General features: G+C 44.5%; 1 protein-coding gene across 3 annotated transcripts in view; it reads right to left on the bottom strand.

Moving 5' to 3' along the window:
- Cdc42 (Cell division cycle 42) overlaps nucleotides 1-26784 on the bottom strand; it is a 32139-nt gene extending 5355 nt beyond the window's left edge. The window contains exons 1-3 of one of the 3 annotated variants that reach the window (XM_068366221.1): nucleotides 26598-26784; nucleotides 4325-4464; nucleotides 3105-3287 (exon numbers count right to left, since the gene is read on the bottom strand). In XM_068366221.1, the coding sequence (XP_068222322.1) occupies nucleotides 3105-3287; nucleotides 4325-4429 (288 nt within the window). In that variant the 5' untranslated portion in view covers nucleotides 4430-4464; nucleotides 26598-26784. The remainder of the gene's footprint in view (nucleotides 1-3104; nucleotides 3288-4324; nucleotides 4465-26597) is intronic. The other 2 variants (XM_068366220.1, XM_068366222.1) reach the window with 2 other exon arrangements.
- Between the last annotated feature and the right edge of the window lie 1173 nt (nucleotides 26785-27957).

Below are 27957 nucleotides of genomic sequence, written 5' to 3'. Positions count from 1 at the left end.
CGGAGATGGCATATCTATTAGAACGTACACGATGGTACACTCCGGAAGATCTGGATGTAAAGGATGGGTAATCATGAAAAATCTCTTGCGACGTGCATAACGAACTGAACTGTGATAAACAATAAAATACCCAGATCAGGGATAAACATATTTGATATACATGGTAAAATGAAAAAACAAAAATTTCTTCAAAATAGATTGATCACCAAAAATCTTAGAGAGACTCATTATGTTGTTTTGTGCAATTGAAGAAAAAACAAGACAATGTGAGAGATGCAAGAGAGCGTGCTAGAAATAGGAATGAATGGCGAGCGATTGTGACGCAGTTCCGGTAGGCCCTGCTGCTTCCTCCGGTGCCTTAGATGACCGCAGAAGTAGCAGCAGTAGGGGATTCAGCATTATGAAGCTTCATCTGTGGTGGATAACGGGGGAGGGTGGGCTGTGGCACCCTAGCAGTACCAGCTGAGCTCGGTTGAGTCCCTTGTCAGGCTGGGAGGAACGTATAAAGTAGAGGTCCCCTTTTTGTTTTGTTTCATTTGTTGATGTCGGCTACCCCCCAAAAATTGGGGGGAAGTGCCTTGGTATATGTATGATGTATGTATATTTGTAATCAAGAAACCCACATGAAATTTCAAATAAGTTGTGCGTCATTTGAGATAACGTCAATGCAAAGACCTGGACGTTTAGAAAGCCAACGTCCTCGGCCTACTTACAATCATACTTCGAGTTTTGTTAGGGTTCAACTTCATGCCACATAACTTGAACCAAGCAACCAGAGGTCTATATAAAGTAGATGGAATTTACGTAAAGAGAGTAGCATCACCTGCACATGAAACAAGCTTGTTGTTTATTGCCAAACCAGATGTGTATACTGTATTAAAATTGTTATTATTACTAGCTCATGTACAACCATAGCTGGAAAAGTAGGATGCTATAATCCCAAGGGCTCCAATAGGAAAAAATAGCCTAGTGAGGAAAGGAAATAATGAGCAGAGATCACTACCCTAAGGAGGCAATAGATTACATTCCTATAGATACTAAGACGGCTATTAATACCTCCGTATTCACAAGAACTAACAAAACTAGCACGAACTCAGTCAAGTGGTAACTTTGGTCCTAGCTTGGGTGGAGAGGGGGCTTGGGCGCTGATCATATAAATAGTCAATCTCTAGGGTATTGTCCTGCTTTATAAGGCAATGACTGTCCCTTGCCTCTGCCATTCATGAGGCGCCTTTTAACCTTTAAAATATGAACTTCTTGACCACAATCGAGAGATTTCTGTACAGTATTGGACATTGTAAGAAAGGTATCATATGCTGCTAGGCCTTTATGAAATTCTTGACCACAATCGAGAGATTTCTGTACAGCGTTGGAAATTGTACGAAGTACATCATATACTCTAAGGCCTTCGCAAAATTTCTGACCACAATCAAGGGTCGTCTGTACAGCGTTGGAAATTGTAAGGAGGACATCACGTGCTCCAAGGCTTTTGCGAATGTCAAACTACAAAATGGGGAACATATGATTACCTTCAGCATACTCATTTTAATGTTTTCCCAAGACATTCAAAACATTAAAGGATTACAATAATTAATTTTATTTGTTTGTTTTTAACCTTTCCTCCGTATTCAGCGACTTAATTCTGATGCCAGGCACAATCTTAAGAGATTTTATTGCTATGACACGCAGGAAGCAAAACGGATTGCTGGGTTTAGTGTCTTCGCCACAAACTTGGGCACGAGTGACTAATGGCATACGAAATGCCCTGAAGTTCGCTTACCCTTTTTGGCAATGCTATTCGGCAAGAACACAGTCTTAGGTGTCATCTCATGGGGCAGTTGTTTTAAGAGAGCAGAGAGGCTTTGTTACGACACCGCTACTCCCACAAAACTATACAGGGGAACCTGGCGAAGACTTCAGATTATCTTTATTATTCCTCAGAGACCTTCCCCTATTCTTCCTAGCGACAGGCAGCTCCTCAGCAGGGGAAACACATGGTGTAGGAACGGACAAAGCAGGAGATAGGCAGCGACCACTCTACTCCTTCATTGAGGTCAAGGATTTAGCAGAAAAACCCTCTGAAACCGACAGAGGATCGTCTGCAACAACGAAGGACACTGTCCAGGGAGTCGCCTCATAGCTGTCCACCGCAGGCAGGACGAAAGCAACAACAGAGCGGAAGGATTCGAGATCTAGTGGCTGCTAGAACTCCAGCAGTTTCTCCGCAGAAGGGGTGCAATCGATTCGAAGCACGGGTCACAATACACCCAGGTTCAGGTCGGAAGGAGTGCTTTGAGTGAGAGGAAGGTAATACTCTCGTCTCGCTCAAAGAACTCTTTGAGGGAAGGGCAGGGGGCTCCCTTTTCTTACTTCCTCAGACGGACACCGCCTTGGAGGCAGAAGGAAGCATGAAGTAGCCTTTGACCTGAAAGGAGAGATGAAGCTCGTTTCTCCAGTCCGAATCATTTCTTCCTCTTCTTTGTATATAGGGACCACTACAACATTGGCCACTCCTTACACTTAGGACAGCGGGATTCCTGCAAATGATCTTCCTAATCAGGTGGTTGAATCAGTAGAACTTCAAAAGTTCAAAGTTGGAGCAAATGCTTTTTTGTTGACCAGGCGGATATAGTCTTTTTATAGTTTATTTGACATATTTGTATTTGATGTTTTTGATAGTTTATTATATGACATGTCTGTTTTGACGTTGTTTCTTATTTTAGAATGATTTATTGTTAATTTGTTCTCTTCATTTATTTATTTCCTTATTTCCTTTCCTCACTGGGCTATTTTTCCCTGTTGGAACCCCTGGGCTTATAGCATCTTGCTTTTCCAACTAGGGTTGTAACTTGGATAGTAATAATAATAATAATAAATAGTTATGGCCCTTACACCAGTTACAATATTGATCGGGGATAACACCAGGCTCGCCCATGTTCTGGCCAAAGCCCTTACTGGGTTTGCCGGGAAACACCCACACACCAAATAGCCGACATCATCGATTAAGCAACAGGAACAAGACGTACGTCTGTACTATCCAGCAGTCGAAGGTTTACATTAAGAACAGGAACAAATATCCTCCAACAACGCTTACTATCACCCACCTTTTCCTTAACGTTTTCGAAGGAGGAAGGCGAGACCACAGAGAAACAGACCAAAAAGACGTCTGTCTGGGGGTAGCTGAGTGGCCTCAATCGATCGTAGTCCTCCTGGCCGGCTGTATCAAAAAGGCCTAGTGTATAAGGTTCACCACCGATCATGACGGTGACGGCGTAGTTGTCAAACACCTGCGGGAGAAGAGGGGGGCCGATTAGTTCGAGACAGGAGACTGAAACCTTTCTTGTATAGGTTTCTTTAACTCAACTCTTCCTTTTAACAATAATTTATTAAATTGACTTTTCCTTTTTACAATAATTTACTAAATTAACTTTTCCTTTCTACAATAAACAACTTAATTAACTTTTCCTTTATACAATAATTTACTAAATCGACATTTCCTTTTTACAATACTTTACTAAATTAACTTCTTTTTACAATAATTTACAAAATTAACTATTCTTTTTTTACAATAATTTACTAAATCAACGTTTCCTCTTTCCAATAATTTACCAAATTAACTTGTTTTTTTACAATAATTCACTAAATTAACTTTTCCTTTTTACAATAATCAACTTAACTTTTCCTTTTTACAATAATTTACTAATTTAACTTTTCCTTTCTACAATAATTTATTAAATTGACTTTTCCTTTCTACAATAATTTACTAAATCGACTTTTCCTTTCTACAATAATTTACAAAATTTACTTTTCCTTTTAACAATAATTAATTAAATTAACTTTTCCTTTTTACAATAATTTACTAAATTAACTTTTCCTCTTTACAATAATTTACAAAATGAACTTCTCCTTTTTACAATAATTTACTAAATTAACTTTTCCTTTTACTAATAATTTACTAAATAAAAAAAAAATACTTCTTTGCCTTACTGTATAATAATAATAGTAATAATTTTATAGCTACAAAAATTAATATCTTGTCAAATTTATACAATATTCATCGAGAGAGAGAGAGAGAGAGAGAGAGAGAGAGAGAGAGAGAGAGAGAGAGAGAGAGAGAGAGAGAGAGAGAGAGAGAAGGACTTACTGTCGGAACATATTCAAACAAGAGAGAGAGAGAGAGAGAGAGAGAGAGAGAGAGAGAGAGAGAGAGAGAGAGAGAGAGAGAGAGAGAATTACTGTTGTTGGAACATATTCAGACAGGAGAGAGAGAGAGAGAGAGAGAGAGAGAGAGAGAGAGAGAGAGAGAGAGAGAGAAATGACTTACTGTTGGAACATATTCAGACGGGAACTTGTTGGTGGTGTAGGAGATGAGCAGACACGTCTTACCCACCGCGCCGTCGCCGACCACGACACATTTAATGGTCTGCATTGTGCTTGTGTCTTGCGACTCCTAATTGTGGCTACCTGGAAGAAGGAGGAAGGGTAAGTGTTGCCATATCAGGATCTATAACAGAAGGTTAATTTAAAAGGTATGAACTGAAAAACAATTAGCGTTGCTATGTGAAACTCATCGTGTATTACCTTGTTTCGCTTCGATGCCTTTTCTGTCGTACAATGAAATCGAGCTAAAACTCTTTATTCAGACTTAAATATCTATGAATGTCATTTATCAATATACTTGAAATTTCTGTATTCTTTACAAACTATAATAAAATTCTATGTACTTTTAATAATATACTTAAAATTTCTGTACTCCATTTACAAACTAAAGTAAAAATTCTATATACTTTTAACAATATACTTTAAATTTCTGTATCCATTTACAAACTATAGTAAAATTCTATGCACTTTTAATCTGTTTAGGAATAGCTAGTAAACTGTCATATTCAAAATTCTCATCGAAATTGTAGGACAGCCTGCAAGTCCTTAGCAGACAGACTAATTATGCACTGCCCTGTCTTTTACAGGCCAACAAGACTAGGAGAGCAAGAGGACGGTTCACGGTCCTTAGATGACTCGCCATAAACTAAGAGAAATAGGTAAAACTATTCTCAGATTGTGGCAAGAGATCAGCTGTTTCTATTCTCTGGAGGGACAAGACTAAAGTCAATGGTTGAAAGTACTCCAGAGAGAAGTCTCGATCAAGTAAGAACCAGAAAGAATTTACAAGTGAAGATTGGTCACAGGGCCCCATTCGACTTTTCCAGAGGAACTGTCTAGAAGACTTCGAGTGTGTTCATCTTCTTCGTGTTTCTTCAGGATGCAAAGGCCCATTGGTAAGCTGACTGCAGTGTAAGAAAGGTCCTTGATCTTTGCCTGTTCCGGTAATATCTGCGTTCATCTTCTTCGTGTTTCTTCAGGAAGCAAATGCCATTGGTAAGCTGACTACTATGTAAGAAAGGTTCTTGACCTTTGCCTGTTTTGGTTATGTTTATCTCCAGGTAAAGACGATGTACAGTATACGACTGCAGCCAACTAGTGGTCGAAAGAAAACCTGCTGGACAGATCCTGGAATCTGCTTTCATGGCCGGAGACTATGGGCGAGAGAATGATACCCAGGTCTTCAATCAGTGTTGTTGTTAATTCTGCAATCGCTGAATTAATGGACACTGGCGATGATGCCACCTAAGTCACTGGAACATTCCTAGACAGGAGAAGGAAAATGGGGACTGCCAATGTCCCGATTCCTGGTGCCCGAGTTCTCAATAGGAAAATTTTCGGCACACACCGCTTCTCACTCTCCCGAGAGAGACGAACATCCAGGAAAAGATATGGGCGGAGAACTCTATTCCTACCAATAGCATCCTGCTTTTCCAAGTAGGGTTGTAGCTTAGTTATAATAATAGCAGTGTGCTTGTTCAATTAAGACGAGCACAGGTAGTGTGTGCGTGAGCTACTGTACCATATACCTAGGAAGGGTACGTTCCCGGTACATATCCTCGTGACATGTAAGAGAGGACAGAAAAGGTAGGAGTCGTGCACACACATACAAGACTCCTGATTAGTCTTCCTAAACTTTAATATCATCATCAAAGTTTCCTCGAAGAATACTCCTTCCTCTAACAAATCTCAGTATCCAGTCCTCGAACAGAAAAGCACAAAGAAGTGCCTATCTTTGGTTGGGGAGAATCTATCGCCAAGGTCAGGCAAGCATGACGTGGCATCCCGGAGTTTGTAAGTGCCGAGTCCTGACCTGAGAAATCACTAGCTCCAATCCCTACTAGGAAGATCTAAGTACTTCAAAAGGTCTTATTGAAAGATTAACGGTCCGAGAGTTCTTGGAAGGAGAAGGCAATAGGTACGCATGTTCCCCGCGACTCGTGAGTAACGATTACCGGAAGAACAAGCGTCTGCTTCGATTGCAGCACATGGAAGATCCTCAGGGACTTTGGTGTTACTTCAAAAGGTCAAGCTTGCAGCGAACCTTTATGTTGAACAGGCTGACATACGCCTCTATGGTTGTTTACAGTTTATATATTAAAGATCTATTTCAAAATATTTTAACTGTTCATTACTTTTGTAGTTCACTTCTTTATTTACCTTCCTGACCAAGCTATTTTTTCCCTGTTGGAGCTCGTGGGCTTATAGCATCCTGCTTTACAAACTAGGGTTGTAGCATAGCTAGTAATAACAATAACAATAAGAGCAAGAAGATTGTTTTGCCGAGAAAACACAATTAGAGAGTTCCACTGAAGACAAAAAGGAAGAAATTTAGATTCTCGTGAAGGGAAGAACTTGTACCTCATACAAGCAATAAAAAAAATTATAGGTACCTCTTCCACTGGTATCGTGCACTGGAAAGCTGGGACGGAGCAGATGCCAGAAGTTCCGTGATCCGCAAGTTACTGATCCTTCGCTGTGAGCATCGGAGGGACCATACGTACCGGGAACATTTCTACTTGAGAAGATAGTCTAGGTACGTTCCCGCCTCAAGAAAATGCTTTCTAGTTATCGATTCAGTTATTCCCTGCACTTGTCGGACACCTCGCACCTGTTCTTCAGTAACTTGTTTGAGGACCCAGTTCACCCAATGGCTGGCTGACTCACTCGCAAAGAGGCCAGCCAAAGCCCCGGAGATAATGATTGGTAGACTCCCTCTCCAGGTGGTCCGAGGGAAGACGAGACATTGCAAAATGGACTACAGCTCCTTTATCGCATCCTCGATTGGAAGAGCATCTTCCAGCACATTACAAGATAAGCTACAAATTTTAGTTGTAAAAGCAGGATGCTATAAGCCCAAGTAATCCAACATTGAAAATAGCACCATGAGGAGAGTAAGTAAAGATTCTGATAGATTAAATAGTGGCTGCTAGAAAGAGCAGGGGGAAGAACATTATTGCACTGACTAAATCATAACATTCTTTGGTCCCTTGACTTAAAAGACTACCTTGTTCAGAGCTGCCCGAACTAGCCTGGACCAAGGTAGTTTGTGGATTGAGCGGGAACCTTGAGGAGCTCGGCACGCTACCTAGTCGGTGCCGAGGTCTCAAGAAAGGTTGACTTGGCCGGCAGAGGACAATAATCTGGAATGGACAAGTTCGGGGGATCCCGAAAGATCATACTGGAGGAGGATTACATACGGGAGAAAGGTATCTCCACCAGCTTGACATAGGGACAATCAGCGGCTAAGAACAAACCAACCCAGCAATGCTCAGAATGAACAAGTGAAGTGTGACTCTCCCCCTTGACAGTAAGTCCCCGAAGACACTCGAGAAGAACGATCATCCTCCACAGAGGGTGACCTTATACGTTCTCGAGTAGAACATTTCTAAGTTTTGTCCCCCTTTGGAAGAATGCCGATGCTTAGACCCGACGTCCTTGCTCACGCATCAGAAGTCTGAAGTAGCCCTATCTGAACCCGGAGGAAGAACTGTGAGGAACAGGAAGTTCTCTTTGCTGAGTATTCTTGGATCAAGCTACATTTGAACCTGACACTTCAAGAGAGTAAAATTTCTTCTCCCTTCGAAAGTCTTTTCTCTATTGACACTTATATGCCTTGACCCTAGACCAGACGTCTCAAGGGACTCAGAATTATTTGGAGAAAAGCGTTGTCAAGAAAGACCGACCACTACTTGTCTTCACCTAAGGAGATCTGAAAGTTGAAACTACCGTTTCCTCTCCACCTCTGCGTGAACGTTTATTGCCAGATCTAGGTCTTGATCATATAAATATGTTCTTGCGATCGCTACTCCAAACGGGACCTGTAAGGTTGAGCCTTCCTGTCTCATTGGGAGCAAGACAGAGCTGCCCACAAATTCATCTCTCAAGGTGAGCGAGAACTAGAGGCATGACGCTTCTTATCCCCAAGGGAGAAGGAACAAAGTGTCGGACCTCTTTGCTCGAGGCAAAAAAGACCGAGACGACCAGAACGATCGTGCTTGTGGACCCACAAAGCAGGTGGATCAGTCAACTTGATTGCTCCCGTGGTGATAAGTTTCTCACAAGGGAACCAGGGAACGAGAAGCATCGTCTTCTCCTTCTGGATAATTAATTCAGGACGATCAGAAATGTCTTGGACACCTCCTCCTTCCCTGTAGCTCTATTACCAGAGACGTCTGTCACCGAAGCATCTTGGGAGCGTCCCAGGACCGGAGAGGGACTGGAGTCATCGAAGCATCTTGGAAGTGTTCCGGGACTGGAGTCACCGAAGCATCTTGGAAGCGTCCCAGGACCGGAGAGGGACTGGGGTCACCGAAGCATCTTGGGAGCGTCCCAGGACCGGAGAGGGACTGGGGTCACCGAAGCATCTTGGGAGCGTCCCAGGACCGGAGAGGGACTGGGGTCACCGAAGCATCTTGGGAGCGTCCCAGGACCGGAGAGGGACTGGGGTCACCGAAGCATCTTGGAAGCGTCCCAGGACCGGAGAGGAACTGGGGTCACCGAAGCATCTTGGAAGTGTTCCAGGACAGGAGAGGGACTGGAGTCTCGGCCAGCAACGCACTGGAACGGTCTCTTACGATAACAATCCTTGGATCCTCAAAAGCACTGGAACCTGGCACTAAGCTTCCTTCCCAAAGGTCGGGGTTCCATGTAGAGTTACTCCATCACAAAACCATGCAGGAGAATAACTAGGTGTCTTGCGAGAATCCAAACGAGAGGTCACACTACGCTTTAGTGACCTCGACGTAATCCTTGGGACGAAACTTACGATGCAGCAGCAGGACACTCAGCAGGGGAGGATACACAAGGGAAACGGTCTTCTTCCCAGTGGTCAAGGATTTCGCCTTCAAAGGGGATTCCTCTACAGGAATCAGGTCGATACACCTCCTCTACAGGAATCAGGTCGATACACCTCCTCCGCAGACAAGAAACAGCGAAGGAGCAGCAGAAAGCTTCTGGAGTCTGGACCCTCAATTCCCAGCAAAGGCCGCACCCAAGAAAGATACAAATTCTCGGCAAAGTGGGGGATGTGGTTGAGAGAGAAAAGGAGGGACGTGTTGTTCCCACTAGTAACCACACCCACCTAGAACCATTTCAGGAGAATGGGGTTTAGTCTCCCCTCAACCTACATGTTCCCCATGAGGACCAAATCTCAAAAGAAACCTCAAAATTATCTTCTACTCCAAGAAGAAAAAGAGAGAGTTCAAGAGTGCCTTCAGCATCTTCCTCTTATTCAAGATATCTGCCCACTGTTAAGTAGGCCACGCCTTAAACTTCTTACAAGAGGATGACTACCAACAGCCATGGTGCCCCTGCAAAAATCCCTATGTCAACGGGGGTTCAACTCCGTCTTGCTCAAACACCAGCCACAACAGCAGCTTTCCTTACCAGAGCAAAGCCGCATGTCTGACTTAGGGGTGGCCATGGCGAAGGGTCGAGCACAATCACTCCAGAGAGAGAAAAATAGATTGGTTAACAGCAGAGGTAGAAGTGTACTCTGTTGCGAACAAAGTTATATCGAGGGCTACCCTAGTGTTAGGTGGGCGTGGCTTAACCGTCACCCGGCGATTAACTACACCAGGCTCCTGTTAAAGGTTGGTTTGTAAAGTATTGTGTGTAGGAGAAAATGTTTGCTGAAAAGTTTATTAATAACAGCACCAAACATTTAAACCAATGCAACTGGAAGAGTAAGGATCTCCTGCAGCTAGATAGATAAAGGGCTGAAGATAAGCAAGATAAAGACTATGGACAGAAGATAAATTGAACTCAACAAGGCTAAAAAATCTTCAAATATTGCTGGTATAAGTTGAGCGGACAGTATAGTAGGTGATATCAACGCAAACATCAACCGCATACTGTATACGACAAATCGTGCATGGCCCGTCAATCGCCGTCATATACCATAGAAGCTTTTGTTGCAAACGAGGAGTTTTTGCTTATGATAATTACTCTTATTTTCCCACTTCAGAAACGAAACCATTGCAAATGGCAGCATCTTCATTATCACGTGAACTTTTCTGTTTGTAGACTTGTAAAACTTCAGGAATTATGGAAGCGATCGATGGCGAGGCGGCAACGTGGATCTAGTCTTCTCTTCAATGGGGGGAACATTTGAAAATGTTAAGCTGTTGTAATTGTTAAACCAAAAGGTGGTAAGGTATCCGTTATGTTTATATTGCTGCTTTTATTGTTTGTCGAGAGCCACATAAGCCCAAAAGAACCTTTTCCGTTGAGAGTAAAAGGCTGCAATTGCATACACCCGTCGCTAGAAGAGTGCGGATTGAAAGTGCCCAAAAGACTAGCGTAAATGCTTGCGTGAACATTTGGGGAGTGATAGCCAATCAAATAGCAAAGGGAATTGAATCAGCAGCTACTTTCCCCAAAAACAAAACGGAGATAACATCCTGTAGGACGGAGGGAATGGATCCAAGTGTACGTTTCAAAGTCTACATGGATGGAACGGATATTCTTATGAAACAGTATACAGCAGTACACTGGGTAAAGCACGAAGACCAAAGGTCGGTCTCCAATTCCCCCATAGACAATAACATTCTATTCATACTAATAATTCTATTCATACTAATAGACTGTAAAAGTGTGTAAACCTTCTCGGCAGTCTTCCTGTCACCCCCGTTCCTCCCATCATGGGACGAGTTCTGGTACGTCATGAACATCGCCACCTAGGTAGGAGAAATGCGAACAGCTAAACTAAATCCTGGTACCTCAAAAGTGATGAACCCTTGAGAGACAAGTGTACGTTCAAATCGCTGTTCAAGATCTTGAGGTTCCCGATCACATTATTCGCGATTTCGGTAACCAGTCGTAAGTTTCCCAACCTTGGAAAGCGATTGTAAAATTCCCAATTACTGTATACAGGAATGTGAAGCTTCCACCCTTGGTGATAATTGTAGACTTCCCATTTGTGGTAGACAACTGTAGTGCTCCAACTTGTATTAAATAATGGTAGATTTACCAATATCATATACTTCCCAAACGGTGGTAAACAATTGTAGAGCTACCACTTATGGTAAATGATTGATTTACCAACATCGTAGACTTGGGAACCCCAATTGTGGTAGACAATCGTAGAGTTCCCATGGGAAACCACTTATCGTGGAGCAACCGCAATGTCCCATGGGACACCACTTATCGTGGAGCAACCGCTATGTCCCACGGGGAACCACTTATCGTGGAGCAACCGCAACGCAACATCTTGCAGGGAGCGAACACGATTGGGACGTTACCCTACAGACGACACATAACAGGGACACGCAAACCTTGCACCTGTGCCGGTAAGATCTCATGGCCTATACACGCTATGCGAAGGGTCCGAATTCATATTCCATTGCATCATGTAATAAAATTATGATTACTAGCTAAGCTACAATCCTATATGGAAAAACAAGATGTTATAAGTCCAAGAGTTCCAACAGGGAAAAATAGCCCAGTGAGGAAAGGAAATAAACATATAAACTACTTAAGTAATGAACAATTAAAATAAAAAGTTCTGAAACTCGTTAAGTCACTGAAGATATGTGGTGTCTGATCGCATAGCATCGAGCAAGCTTTAACAAACGTATTCTCAGCCCGTACACAACTCGCCCGTGATGACGACGGTCCCTTCTTTCCCCATCGAGAACAAAAGAGCTAAATCTTCTACAAGTTTGAGTGCTAGCAACAGGAGGGCACACTGTTCTATCTAGTTTCTCTTCCTCTTGTTTTGTTAAAGTTTTTATAGTTTATATAGGAAATATTTTGATGTTACTATTCTTAAAATATTTCATTTATCCTTATTTCTTTTCCACACTGGGCTATCTTCCCTGTTGGGGCCCCTGAGCTTAGAGCATCCTGCTTTTCCAACTAGGGTTGTAGCTTAGCATTTAATAATAATAATAGATATGCCCTAGGTACCACTTACAGTTGGGTATCATCCAACCGGTAGTGTGCAAGATTGTCTTATCAAGAGTACACAGGTAGATGTGAAAGGGCTTGTATCGCATAGCGATTCGTATCTTCAGAGAAGGAATGTAGGAATGTTCCCAGTACATATTCTCTAGCCTTGAAAATTTACTGGTGAATGTAGAGCTATCTAGTTTCTCGCTTTACTAGAAGGCGAATGTGAGCTCTGAGTGAATGTACAGTAGTTTTATAGGAGGACGAGTACGAACCGTAGAGTACGAAGGAGTGAGGCATCAAGGCCCAATGATTACGCAACACATGGAAAAGCGCACAGAGCATAGTACTTGCGATCAAAAGATCGAGTGCATGAATAGATAGGAGCGAGAAAAAAGTACTTTGAATGCCCTGAGCCTGTTTAATGCATGCGAATAAACAGGCGAGTCTTTAGGGCGTGTACGCGCAGGTGTATTTCTGCTTACGTAGGTTCACATGATCGCGAGCAGACGAGACGGCGCTGATTTAGGAGTGATCAGCTGATGTGGCACTGCTGTAGTTAACGCACAATTGTGAAGAGACGAGATGGCGCTCTCTTAGTAATCAATCCTAAACGGTCGAGAGCATGAAAGTGAAAAGACGAGATGGCGTTTAACACACGAGCATATAGAAGCATGCCAATGCATAGTATCATAAGCAGAACACAATCTTGCGTGTCTTTCTTTATCCTTGAAGGATTGGGCAAGAATATCTGAACCAGGAGTAGAGGAATGGTAGAGTTACGTACAATGCCTATCGATCGATCTCCAAGGATCAATCATCCAAAGTGGGGAAATGACGTGCCTATCCTTGTTTCTTCCGACTGGCAGTGCGATCCAAGTCCTGTGTATGTGTGGATCCATTGTTGGAGCTAAGAGACCAAGGTGTCGCGGAGGTGAAGGAATAACAGTTCTTCAATCGACTGCATGCAACGAAATTTCATTCCTTAGACGCAACGACGTCCTCGTCACCATCACACACTAGCGAGAAAATAAACAGAGACAGGAATACTCTCAAAACACAAAGAATACATTGGCAGGTTAGAAATAAATTGTCAGGGAGCTAAAGTTATTAGGAATACTCCAGAAATAGTCAGCCAGCAAAAGTTATTAGGAATACTCCAGAAACTGTCAGCCAGTTAAAGTTATTAGGAATACTCCAGAAACTGTCAGCCAGTTAAAGTTATCAGGAATACTCCAGAAATTGTCAGCCAACTAAAGTTATCAGGAATACTCCAGAAATTGTCAGCCAACTAAAGTTATTAGGAATACTCCAGAAATTGTCAGCCAGTTAAAGTTATTAGGAATACTCCAGAAATTGTCAGCCAGTTAAAGTTATTAGGAATACTTGAGAAATAGCCAGCCAACTACAGTTATTAGGAAAACTGCCAAACCCTTCCGTCCTCCTTATATTCCCTCGTACAAAACGAACAGCTAACCATAAACTAGAAGTCTGTATTCTCCGCCAGCTGAGTATAGTGGCTCCTTAGTGAACTGGCTGGAGGGGGTGTGGCTTCCCTGCCAGTAACTACCGATACATCGGCATAAATTCTAACGGCCGCCGTTCCGACCAAGCTGAAAGCATACTACTCTCAAAGGACAAGGGCTTGTACTCGTGCAGGAATAAGAAATGTTGATATGTGGAAAATTCTCTTTTTAAGTTAATTTTCCACATAGCCGAGTCGATCGAACTTTAGTGGACAACCTTAACCAGGATCCATTTTCTCCTCAGGGCGAGTGTGAAGAGGAAGAGGAGACCGCTGCTCTTCTACGACGCAAAGTAGCAGAAGATGGACTGACAATTGATTTCATAATAGAGGAGATTTCAGAGTAAACTCACTGACCTTTACTCAAAATATCTGAATGTTTTATACAGCTTGGAAAAACTTTCGCTAATTCACAAATAGGGAGACAAAGAACTGATAAATTACCCTTCAATAAGTTTACTATTAGTAATATACAGAATATTTAAAGATTGTGAGGCATCGAAAGGGGGGTGTAGCCCCCAGTAAGGAATGACAGCATCCTAAACAAACTTTGGTGGCGGAACATGAGGTTAAGTTTTATTCAATCGTACGTCACTATTATTCAGAATTGATAATCACATAATTCTAATGGGAAACAGAAAATAAACAAAATATTGTTAGTGTAAATAGTTATTATATATTGTATAAGATACTCCAGAACTCTTAATAGTAATATTAATCCTTTTGCCCCCAGGCTATTTGGAACTTTCCAACCCTTAACCCCCGGGGGTTAATTTCTTCAAGCACATTTTGCAATATTCTTCTTAAATTGCTCTAACAGCCTTAATTTTCATCATAGAGAGGTCAGGTTGGTCTCATTCTCTTGGAAAATGCCTGAAGTTTCTCAAAAAATTATCAAAAATATGCAAAAAAATGTAAATATGACAAATTCGAAGATAATTTGTATTTTTCCTAACCATACAAACCTTAGCTATTTACAAAGGGTTATTACTTTTAGCGTAGCTGAAATGGCGAGCCATTAGAATTTAACGAGGGTGTATTACCCCCGCGCTAGTTAGCGGGGGGGGGTAGGGGAGTGGTAGCTAGCTACCCCTCCTCCCCCTCACACACAGGTGAATACTCACTTTCACTTAGAGGTAGGACTTGTCTTGGGGGACAGGGCTGGCGGGCAAATATGTGTAAATAGCTAAGGTTTGTATGGTTAGGAAAAATACAAATTATCTTCGAATTTGTCATTTGTTCCGTAACCGAAATACAAACCACGCTATTTACAAAGGGTGACTTATCCCTTAGGAAGGGTGGAAAGTCCCCAGCCATACTGGCTTTGGCTTTACCCGGGGACTCAGAATCCGAGTGAGTCGCACTCGAGAAAAGGAGTCCCTGCACCTCACAAGTTCCTTGCACCGCAAGGAACCATGTGGCCTACGTAAGCTTGTGTGTGAAGGAAGAAGTGTGACCCGTCTTAGGCAGTTGACCTGGAGTTTCAGAAGGAACTCTGGGTTAAGACGTTCCCAATACCACCTCGTCAGGGTATGGGGGACGCGACAGTATTGACTCAATACTCGGAACACAAGGAAGCATGGTTTACCTGCAGAGGTTCGAGGTCAGCTATGCAGAGACCAGGATGCTGCTTCCCCGTAGAGGGGATGATGAAGAAAGAAGTAAGGGCCAGACATACTTCTTTCGTTCATGCAGACTAAAACCTGATAACAATGCCCTCAACCTTCTGCTACCTGTCCAAAAAGGAGCCTGAGGTTAGACCAGCTGTTGTGTAGCCACCACAGAGCGATAGAAAACGTATCGAGACTCCTGTGGGTCACGCCCTGCAGGAAGCGGGCTGCGAAGGTCATCAGACGCTTCCAGACTCCAGCTTGTAGCACCTGCGTCACAGAGTAGTATTACTCGAAGGCGAGGGACGTTGCGATGTATCCAACATCGTGCTGTAGGGCGACGTGACGGGGGAGGGTCTGAAGACAGGTCGAGATGAATGTCCTTGAGTCCGGGCTGAAGAGGTATACTGGTGACTCTCCCCCCATGTCCTCCTTGTGTTCCCAAATCGACTGCAACTGAGGCCAAACTGCAGCTGTTCCCAGCGCTAACCTCTCGATTCCTGTACTGGCAAGAAAGAGAAGGTCTTGGGACATCAGACACAGAATGGAGACTCAAAATCTTGAATGAATCGGACCGAAGGGTCGGGACCCTCAGATTCTGAGTCTAGCCAACAACTCAGGAGCGAGCCTGAATGTTGCCTTCCCCTCTTCCTTAGAAAGGGGGGGAGTAGTAAGAGACCAAGAAGATTGCTTACACACTGGCCGTGGCCAGAGTGAGCAGAAGACCCAGGGCGGAATACAATCCGAGGCCTGTCGTAAAAGGGTCTTGAGATCTCTTAAAGGACTAAAAGTCCGAGCCATGCTCCAAGTTGGAGGTCTTCCTCCGACTAGGGCAGGGACGATCGTAGCTTCGCATGAGCGAGGATAGATCCAGCGGGCAGGAAAAAGTTATTCCTTTAAGCCTGAAGGTCAGGGAAAGGCTGAGCGACAGGCTTCATTGCCAAGAGCGGAAAGGAGTTTCCTCCCGCCGAAAGGCAATAAGACCGTTATTGCTGGAGAAGAGGCCTCACGGGAAGAGGTATATCTCCCACGGCACCAACCACCTTAGACTCTTCACTTTGCCTGGGAGACCCCTGTGGATGACTATCGCAGATGACGCGACCTCCGTACCGCGACTGTAGCGGGTTGTCTCTTCTAGAGGAGGAAGCGTAGTGTCTCCAGGCATGAAGCCGAAGCGACGCCCCGGTTCGGGAGAGATGTCGCAGTGTGGTTGCTTGAGTAGTCTGCGCCGTGGGAGAAGCTCTCCCGGGAGTTCCGTCAGGGGAAGCAGAGGGTCCAGAAACCGTTCTGCACATAGTCCCAGTGGAGCTCTCCCATTGAAAGGTTGACAGACAACCTGGTTTTGTTGAGACCCATTGTCCGCAGACAAAAAGGAGGGAAGACGCAGGCGTCGAAGTTGTCCCACCATCACCGGAATGCATCTTGCCAGAGTCTCGGGGTCTGAGACTGGGGGGAAAACTAGCGGAAGCTTGAGGTTCCAAGCTGTCGCGATCAGGTCCCCCAGACCAGCACTTGCTGGTTACCCAAGGTCAAAGACCCCTAGGTACACTCTCTCTATGAGGCTCTGCTCGGATAGTCTGAGAGAAACATTCCCCTGCCTGGAATGAGAGAGCCGATGGTGGAATTGAGAGAATCTCAATCATCCCGATATCTCTACTGCAAGATGTGAAGGTGTGAAAATGCGTCCCCTGCTGGTTAGCATGAAGTCGACACGCAACGGGGCGACTTGGCAGGAGCGGTAGGATCTGAAGAGGGGCCAGACTAAGGCCCTTAAGCCTGCCTGAATGATGGAGAGGTATCCTTTAGGTCTTGACCATAGGCCTGGACCGGAACATGCCCCCCCCCCTTTCCTTTGACGAGTCCGAGAACCGCATCAAGAATGTGGGGAAAGGACGAGAATATCCACTACCATCAAGAGGCTCCATAGGTCAACACCCATTGCAGGTTTAATAGTTCCGCTGGTCCCATAGGGCCAGGGAGTCCGGTTAAACATTGCCTGAAGCCACCGGAACTTGGATCGCCCCACATGGAACTTATCCTGAGGCGACCGTTCGGACTATAAACGGGTCAATGAGGAAAGAAGAACTAGGAAACGTTCCAAGGTAGGGCTGAAAACTCTGCTTGACTGAGAACAGGTACTGCGACTCTCCTCAGTCTTGCCACGGTGAACCGAAAGGAAGGCTCGGAGGATGTGGTAACAGAATCTGGCGTCCCCAGGTGGTCACCCATCCAAGTACCGACGTTGCTTAACCTCGCTGGACGGACGAGAAGCGGGGTTTCCAACGTGGTAAGGCGGTTGACTCAATATCATGGCCAGATACTCCAGATGTTGAGGCAGAGGAAGAGAAGGCTCCAAGCAAAATACCATGAGCCCACACTCATGGTCAGCATTCGGAAGCTTTTCCCGGCGCTGAAGAAGGTCGAAACCCGAGCCTACCGGAGTTGACCAGCCCTCCAAACAGCAGAGGAGGCGGAAGTCTGCACCTGAGCGGCCAAGAGGAAGGCAGGGAGAGTTCTCTGGGGAAACAAACCTGCTATGCCACGGCGGGATAGCCACACTGCATCATAAGCAGGAATACTTGCAGTTTAGGCTGAATTCGACGAGCACCCTGGAAGATGGATGGAATGGAAACTGAAAGTACCCGTCCTTTCGATCCAGGGTTAAAGGAGTCCTGTCGCCTCGTTACCAGTCTGATCGATTCTGCTGGTCTACGCTGGCCGAAGTTTGTTCGACAAACTTGATCAGGGCTGAGAGGTCGACTATGGACATCCCCTCTCAGATCCTTCCTTACAAGAAAGGATCGACTGAGGGGGCCGGGGGTGAAGCCGTCGATGATCAAGGAAGACCTTCGCCTAAGGTATGGATCATTCTGCCCAACCGGGCAACTCTGCTGATGCTATGGCATAGAGGTTCAGAGACACTGAATTCGCTGACAGAGACGGCAGGCGCGATATCCTTGGCTACTCACAGAGATTGTGCGGGAATGGGCATCGGGAAGCTGTCATTCGGATGAGTAACCTTAAGCATCCTCCCAGCGAAAAAACCTGCAATCCTAGAGTTCGTGAACTCCTTTTAGGACTATGCACCCCCGGGGGAGTCTCCCGTGCCATCTGTTCCTGACAGGAGGAAACTGTAATTGGACACCTTGTCCCAGTTGTCGTAGCCGATAACTTAGGCCGACGTGGTTGAAAGAAAAGGGAGCTGGAGCCCTGCAGAGTCTGGAAGAAAGCGCCTTGGAGGAGTGAAACCGGAAGTCGATTTACTCCGCACAGCAGATGTTTAAGTCTCTGTCCTTGGGCAAAGACAAAACTCTTCTCAAGGATGGAAGGGTGTCTGAGGTCGTTGACCTCCACAGATGAGACACCCGAAGGAAGCCTTCAGTCAGTGCGTCCAGATGGTACAACATCGAGCTTGTCCGCAAGTAGATACTTAACGACGAAAGGCCAAGGTGCCTGAGCTCGAGAGGAGGAAAGTACCCTTGATCTTCCTGTAGCTTCCTTGAACCAAACCTCGGGCCGTAACCGAGGAGGGAAAGAACCTGGTAAGCTCCCAGAGGAAGAGGTAAGCAGTCACCCCTTGTCCGATGGAGAAATCTTCAACGGAAAGCCCCCCCGCCAAAAATCCTTCCAGGGCGGGAGAAGGAGAGAGTACTCGTGCAGGAGAGGGGACCCTCGAGACCGACCTCTTGGGAACCAACTTCGCCCTGGGGGAAGTCACCACGAAGTCCACTCCTCTCTTTCTCTTCAGCGTAGGAGAGACAGCCGCTGGTTTGTTACCCTGGCCGGTGAGTGCTGGTTTCATAAACCTCATTAACGCCCGTGCCAGCGGATCAAACCATGTCTGCTGCTCCAAGGACACAGAGTCCGAAATCCTCGCTAAGGTGAAAGGGATCGGGCGATCCTTTGGAGAGGACACGACGGTTCCTGCCTGAAAAGAAGGTGGGAAGAATGCTGTACTGACCTGTCTTCGTCCTGCACTACCAACCTGTGCTTGGATGGAGGTGATCCCGAGTGCCGCCTAGGAGCACGCGTCCCTGCTGCTACCACCGGCTGTGGAATTCGCCGCGAACTATGGTCGCGCGAGGGCGAACGGTCGCGCAAAGGCGAATGGTCGCGCGGGCGCGCAGGCGAGTGGTCGCGCGGGCGCGCAGGCGAGTGGTCGCGCGGGCGCGCAGGCGAGCGGTCGCGAGGGCGCGCAGGCGAGCGATCGCGCGGGCGCGCAGGCGAGCGATCGCGCGGGCGCGCAGGCGAGCGATCGCGCGGGCGAATGGGCGTGACGGCGAGGGATCGTGCTGCCGCGTAGGTGAAGAAGATCGCTGGCGGTAAGCGATGGCGAGCAGCATGTGTAGGTGAATGATCGCGTGATAGAGCGTTCAGGGTTGTGCGATGAGGAGCAGCATGCGTAAGCGGGCAATCGTGCAGGGTTGTGCGATGGCGAGCAGCATGCGCAGGTGAATGATCGCGTGAAAGGGTGCGATGGTGATCAGCATCCGCAAGAGGGCGATCGTTCAGGGTGGTGCGATGAGGAGCAGCATGCGTAAGCGGGCAATCGTGCAGGGTTGTGCGATGGCGAGCAGCATGCGCAGGTGAATGATCGCGTGAAAGGGTGCGATGGTGATCAGCATCCGCAAGAGGGCGATCGTTCAGGGTGGTGCGATGAGGAGCAGCATGCGTAAGCGGGCAAATCGTTCAGGGTTGTGCGATGGCGAGCAGCATGCGCAGGTGAATGATCGCGTGAAAGGGTGCGATGGTGATCAGCATCCGCAAGAGGGCGATCGTTCAGGGTGGTGCGATGAGGAGCAGCATGCGTAAGCGGGCAATCGTGCAGGGTTGTGCGATGGCGAGCAGCATGCGCAGGTGAATGATCGCGTGAAAGGGTGCGATGGTGATCAGCATCCGCAAGAGGGCGATCGTTCAGGGTTGTGCGATGAGGAGCAGCATGCGTAAGCGGGCAATCGTTCAGGGTTGTGCGATGGCGAGCAGCATGCGCAGGTGAATGATCGCGCGCAGGTGAATGATCGCGCGATGGCGATCAGCATCTGCAGTTGAGGGTCGCGCGATGGCGATCAGCATCCGCAGTTGAGGGTCGCGCGATGGCGATCAGCATCTGCAGTTGAGGGTCGCGCGATGGCGATCAGCATCCGCAGTTGAGGGTCGCGCGATGGCGATCAGCATCCGCAGTTGAGGGTCGCGCGATGGCCATCAGCATCCGCAGTTGAGGGTCGCGCGATGGCGATCAGCATCCGCAGTTGAGGGTCGCGCGATGGCGATCAGCATCCGCAGTTGAGGGTCGCGCGATGGCGATCAGCATCCGCAGTTGAGGGTCGCGCGATGGCCATCAGCATCCGCAGTTGAGGGTCGCGCGATGGCCATCAGCATCCGCAGTTGAGGGTCGCGCGATGGCGATCAGCATCCGCAGTTGAGGGTCGCGCGATGGCGATCAGCATCCGCAGTTGAGCTAGTAGCTGGCGAACCATGTTCCTTCAGAAGTGTTGGAGAACGTTGGCGTGCCAGCTGTAACACACGTGGGCGATCCGGAGATCGCTGACGAGCTGACGATCGCTGGCGAGCTGATGATCGCTGACGAGCTGATGATCGCTGACGAGCTGATGATCGCTGACGAGCTGATGATCGCTGACGAGCAGAAGGCTACGCGTGGAAGCCTGCGCAAAGAAGAAGAGTCCTTGACCCCGACCTGAACCGAAGTTCTAGATCGCGAGGGCGAACGTGGGCGCACAGGGCGCGTAACAGGAACCGCAGGGAAGATCATCTTGAAAGCGCTGACGAACAGGAGAGCGCTGACGAACAGGAGAGCGCTGACGAACAGAAGGGCGCGCAGGGAAACCCTGACACGCAAGGGAAGAACCCCCGTGGGGGCAACCCTTTGCCCCGAAGGGATCGTTGTCCGCCGGGAGACTGATGTCCGTCGGAAGACTGATGTCCGTCGGAAGACCGCTGTCCGTCGGGAAGACCGTTGTCCGTCGGGAAGACCGTTGCCCGTCGGAAGACGAGATTAGACTGCTGTCCATCTGCACCAAGACGGAAGATCGAGAAAAAGAAGTTGTAGGCTGCAAACGGAGATTCAAAAAGGCGCCTCAAGCACCCTTATAGGGAGATGAGAGGCCCTTACGACGAGGCGGACGGAGGGCCTTACGGCGAGGGAGGCCAACAGCAACAGCAACAGAAGAAACCTCCGAAGAGGAGTCTCTATGAGTGTACTCTCTCGCGAACGAAAGAGAAACACTTCGTGGAAGAGACTGGTCAGCCAGTGACCTAAAAGGGGCAATCCTCCGAAGAGGAGCTCCTGCAGTTGCCCAGCCCCTTGAGCGAAACTGCAGGTGCGACCGCTCAGCACCAAGAGCATAGTCGCACGAAAAAAAGGCAAGAGAAGAACCCCCCAAAAGAGGAAAAGCTCAAGCCTGGACAGGAAAAAACTTCCCTCGGAAGGAAAGTTATCCGCCCAAGGAGGCAAGCCTCCTGACTGTTCTAAAATGAACTGGAGAGCTGTCCGTCGACACGGGAGTACTACCAGTAGAAGGAGACACGCCCCTGACGACAATACAAGGGGGGAGGCAGCAACAGCCGAATCCCCAGGACTCAACCAGACAGCTCACACCGTTGCTATATTACAGAAACGAACTAGATCGGTAACTGTAAAAAAATAAAACAAATAATATTAGTACACATTCATTCCCCCGGGAAGGCTCCGAAGAGGAATCCCGAGGGAAAGGAACAAGAATTACACAACAGGCACGTGCCCTCACAACCACTTACACTCGCGGAAGGAGAGCTGTAACCAAAACAGAATTATAACAATTATAATTATGTAACTATGTAATTATGTAATTTAAAAATGAATGAACACTAAAGAAAAAACGAAAACCCCGAAAGGAATCGTTCTACAAGCTGAAAAATTAACAACTACAATTAGATTCATAAACTAATTGAGACAAAATATACGGCGTAGCAACCCCACCCACACGGGAAGGAAGCTACAAGGGCGTAGTAAAACATAGTAAAAGGGTGAACGACCTCAAGAGAGAGAGAGAGAGAGAAAGACCGAAGTCAAACTCGATCGCAACCCATAAAATTAGGCCGTGGTGGCCTAACTGCCGAGGCCTCCACGTAGATATCGTACACTACACACACACATCTGAAAAGGAAACTTACTTATTTCTATACTCAAATATATATACAAACATGAAAACATGTTTACATATATATTGAGTAAAAGAAAAGTAAGCGATTAAGTAAAGACAAAACAGACAATGGCTGCCAAGCGAGGACCAAGACAGAGACGTCTGTCACAGTCCGAGCCAAAAGTGAAAGTGAGTATTCACCTGTGTGTGAGGGGGAGGAGGGGTAGCTAGCTACCACTCCCCTACCCCCCCCCGCTAACTAGCGCGGGGGTAATACACCCTCGTTAAATTCTAATGGCTCGCCATTTCAGCTACGCTAAAAGTAATAACCCTTTGTAAATAGCGTGGTTTGTATTTCGGTTACGGAACAAAGCAGTTTTTTGCAAGGACGTACCGGTACGTCCATGGGGGTAAAGGGATTGAGTTTTGTGTAACGTACCAGTACGTCCTTTGGGGGTAAACGGGTTAAGATCAACATTTGGTTTTATGGTAAAACTCAATAGAAAATGAAAAACGAAGAAATTAGGACATTCTGAGGATTATTATTATTGTTATTATTACAAGCTAAGCTATAACCCTAGTTAGAAAAACATGATGCTATAAGCCCAAGGGCTCTAACAGTGAAAAATAGCCCAGTAAGGAGAGGAAATAAGAAAATAAAAGTATATATGAGAAGTAATGAATAAAAATATTTTAAGATCAGTAGCAAAACTAAAATAGGTCAATCGTATGATTTAACATAAAAACATTTGACGAAAGTTTGAACTTAAGTTCTGCCGATTCAACAGCGAAATTAGGTAGCTCATTCCACAATCTGGTCACTGCAGGAATAAAACTTTTAGAATACTGATGAATTAAAATTTCAAACTGTGGAATTCTATTTAGTTTACAGTGGGACTGTCTATATTTTCCTGAATCTAGTAACAACGTATTGACAATAATAGCATTCCCAAGACAATTATGAAGAAGGAATTATCACAATAGGTGTTATGAGCAATAAGTGATACGAAATGTTGAATACTCTGAACGAACAAGATAAAATGACAGTGGATGTCCTGTAGAGAGTAGGAAAAACAGCCCTCAAAGTAAGTAAAGCATGTATAACCGAAGCCGATACATATTTTTCAACTAATATATAAGGACCTGTCTAGATGTGGAATGATCTTCCTAATCGGGTAGTTGAATCGGTAGAACTTCAAAAGTTCCAACTTGCAGGGAATGTTTTCATGTCGAACAGGCTGACATAAGTCTTTCTATAGTTTATATATGAAATCTGTTTTGATGTTGTTACTGTTTTTAAAGTATTCTATTTAAATTGTTCATTATTTCTCATCGTTTATTTATTCTTTTCCTCACTGTGCTATTTTTCCCCTTTGGAGCCCTTGGGCTTATAGCATCTTGCTCTTCCAACTAGGGTTGTAGCTTAGCTAGTAATAACAATAATAATAATAATCATCATCATCATCATCACTTCGCCTGATCATTTAATAGCGAACTAGTCGTACCTGGCCAAATTATGTCGGCAAAAAATACATCAAGTGATTTAATGTTATTGTGTCATTGTACATACTGCTTTAATATTTGTATACAAATTAATTTCAACATTTATAACTGAATTCTAATTTTCCATTTATAAATAATTCCGATTCTAATATTTCTGATAAAAAAGTCTAGAGTATTGTGCCCTGAATGTCTACCTATATTATCATTATTATTATTACTACTAGCCAAGCTACAACCCCAGTTGGAAAAGCAAGATGCTATAAGCCCAAGGGCTCCAATAGGGAAAAATAGCCCAGTGAGGAAAGGAAATAAGGAAATTAATAAATGATGAGAATAAATTGACAATAAATCATTCTAAAAAACAGTAACAATGTCAAAACATAGAACAAACAGGAAACTGGTAGTAAAATCTTAAATAAAACATAATAAAACAAATTATTTTGGGTGTACAGTATATAGTCAGTTGGGACAACCGTGACCTCTTTAATTACCGGTCAAATCGATTCTATTTAAGGGTAAAAAGTTTATTTTTCTCAGAAATACGATATTTAAAATGGTGTTTTTATGATTGACGAGATATGATTCGGTGTTAAGCTGCAAGGAGTGATGGCATTTTGGAAATAAAAACAGGGTTGAGATTTAGTCTTAGGGTAAGGTAAGGCTACGGCAGTCTAAGGCAGGATCGCAGGGGCGTTTAGCCCCTCCCAGAACATAAAGGTTTAAAGGTCGCTCATGAATGGCAGAGGCAAGGGACAGTGACATTGCCCTAGCAATCAGAACAATGCCCTAGAGACTGACAATATACTGTACAGTATTATATGATCAGCAACCAAGCCTCCTCTCCACCCAAGCTAGGACCAGGGAGGGCCAGGCAGTGGCTGCTGATGACTCGGCAGATAGACCTATAGGCTCCCCAAAACCCCCAAACCTTAACTCACAAGGATGGTAAGGTTGCAGACACTAATGGCACTAACGAGTCTGAGCGGGACTTGAACCTTGAACTGGGAAACACCAGGCAGAGAAGTTACCAATCAGGCCACAGCAACCCTTAGGATAAGGCTCCTTGGTTAGGTGATGTTCTGGAGCCTTTGTATATAAGCGGCCAGTTCCTCCCAGGTGCATAGAAAATGGACACCAACTAACCTAAACTTTCACCCCCTAACCTTGCCTACAAGCCATGTCCTTACCTACTTAACATTATTGCCCCCTGCGACCCACCCTACACTGCCGTAGCCTTTGACGGCCGTCATCATATATACAGGTGTCCGCTTTCATACAACACAAGAGCCGAGATTCAGTTTTAGGGTAAGCTAGGATACGACAGTCTAAGGCGGGGTCGCATGGGGGCGTAGCCCAATCGGCATGTAAGTAGGTTAGGATATAGTTCATAGGTTAGGTTAGACAGCGTTTTTTTAGTTTGTTTCCGTTTAAATGTGGTTTTCCAATCAACTTTGAGAATATTTAAATATCTACGATTTTAAAAATACGTGTTTTCACCCTAATTGCATCAAAACTTCAAAATACCTATAAATATCTTAATATTTTCATTAGGAATATTTTATCACAATAATTATCCTTTAATTTAATCACTGGCTCAGTCTGTCCCACCCAACGAGAAATGCCGCAATAATTCAAAATAATTTAATATAACTAATTCATCCAAAAATAGATTTATAATTGTTGCGACGAATTGTCCAACGACCGCAGGATGACTTGACGAATTGTCCAACGACCGCGGGACAATTCGACCGATCGCCAACGGGACGAGCCCTCCCTGACCGAGCTACCTTTGGTCCGATCTTCCCAGGCAAACCATAGGCTACGTGACGGCTATTTCCAAATTGTAAGCAACCCTAGAGCAATATCTGCGTTAATCTTTAATCGCAGACTTTATTCCATATATACCCTGCGTGTTATAGCCTTCCCTAGCCTTCACATTTCAACCTGTACTGAATATTTAAGATTTCCAAAGACTGGTATATATATTTCTATAATATACTAATCCCAAGTATGATAAATAAACCGGTAAAATATTAAATATATTAGAAATCTTTTTCCCGGCTAAATAACCGCGACCTTTAGCCTCGAAGCCAATCTCTCATCCGGCAAAATAAATCTTACTCTAGCCTCGAACCAGCTGATTTCAAACGACAAATCCAGACTATATATCCTACCCTAAGCCTTTCCTATAAATCCCCAAGCCTTCCCGACATTATAAAGATACCGACATGTCGCTAATCGAGCCGAGAAATCCGACAAATGTCGCTAATCGAGCAGAGAAATCCGACAAATGACCGACAAATTGAACCAGCTGATTTCAAACGTCAAATCCAGACTATATATCCTACCCTAAGCTATCCCTATAAATCCCCAAGCCTTCCCGACATTATAAAGATACCGACATGTCGCTAATCGAGCCGAGAAATCCGACAAATAACCGACAAATTGTAAATATAAAAATTCGGGAGGGTCCAACACCCGCCATTTTGACTCGGGCCTACGATGTAAACATTGAGAAAATCAGCCTTATTTAGGCCTTATTATCACCTCTCTTCACCTTATTTCACCTCACTTCGCCTCTTCCGTTCAGCCCGGTCCTTAATTCGGCCGTATTTCCCTTCCGTGTCGCCCGTGTTAAGGGAAATAAGGGAAAAATAACACAAAATTCACTCGGTCTGGGCGTAGCTCGGACTCCACCCCGATTCAACTACTGCCATCTATGCGACTGAGCTTTTCGGCCTGACGTCATCGTGACGTCATCGTGACGTCACAAAGCCAAGATGGCTGGGATGGTTCTTCTTCTTTTTGGTTTTAATTATTAATATTTTTCTAAAATACTAAGTTTTTTACATGTATTTATATATATAGATAAATTATTTAAGATTTATTTCATATATATAATTAAATAAATGTATTATTTATTAGTTTTATCTATTCTTTTAAGGAATTTCTAATTTTCCTTCTTGGTTTAATCATCAAAATTTCCATTAATACTGTCTTTTACTTGTATTTATATATATAAATATATTTTTAAGATTTATTTCATATATATAATTAAATATATGTATTATTTATTAGTTTTATCTATTGGCTGTAAAGAATTTCTAATTTTATCTCATGCATATTTTAATTAATGTTTGACACCAATATGGCATCAAACTTTAATTTTGGGTGTGAAATTTTCATAAATACTAAGCATTTAAGTTATATTTCTTTACTATAAATGTTTTTATCTATCAATCTGATGTATATATTCAAATAAATATGTTTTTCCTATTTTCATACCATAAATTTCCATATTCATATGGTATAGTGACAGAACTTTCTTAAATTATTAATTTTTATTTTTTTTTATCATTTTTATATATTTAATCTCATACCACAAGTCTTCATAATATATATAATATATTTTTTAGAGTTACAGTTTTAGGTGATATTAGCCTACATAAGAACGTTAAACTATTATGTTGTCGCGATGTCGACGCGATGATTGCTAGGCCTATGTTGGTATAATTGAGCTGGATTTAAGAACAAAGATATTTATGTCAAAGATATTATTATAATCTAGATTATTTAGTAAATAGCAATAGATTAATACAGTATGTGATAAAATAGCGTACTATTCTTGCCTATTCTAATAGGTCTTATATTCTTCCGCGTAAGATTTACTTATAAAACTGATATTTAGAAGTTCCTGCCTGATCATATATATAAATTATGTAGCCCCAAAATATATATAACCAGCTCCAACTAGACATACGAAAGATTGAAGATATTAAGATTTTAAAGAAGTACTTTAAAGTACTTCAATAATGTGGAGTTTACGATTATCGCAGAATACGCCGCGCGATACTCTAAATACCTAAGAATGTATACGACAAACAGATTTTCTAGGTCCTATAGTGTA

Source organism: Palaemon carinicauda, chromosome 43 (assembly GCF_036898095.1).
Source record: "Palaemon carinicauda isolate YSFRI2023 chromosome 43, ASM3689809v2, whole genome shotgun sequence".
NCBI lineage: Eukaryota > Metazoa > Arthropoda > Malacostraca > Decapoda > Palaemonidae > Palaemon > Palaemon carinicauda.
This window is presented reverse-complemented; position numbering and strand designations above follow the sequence as displayed.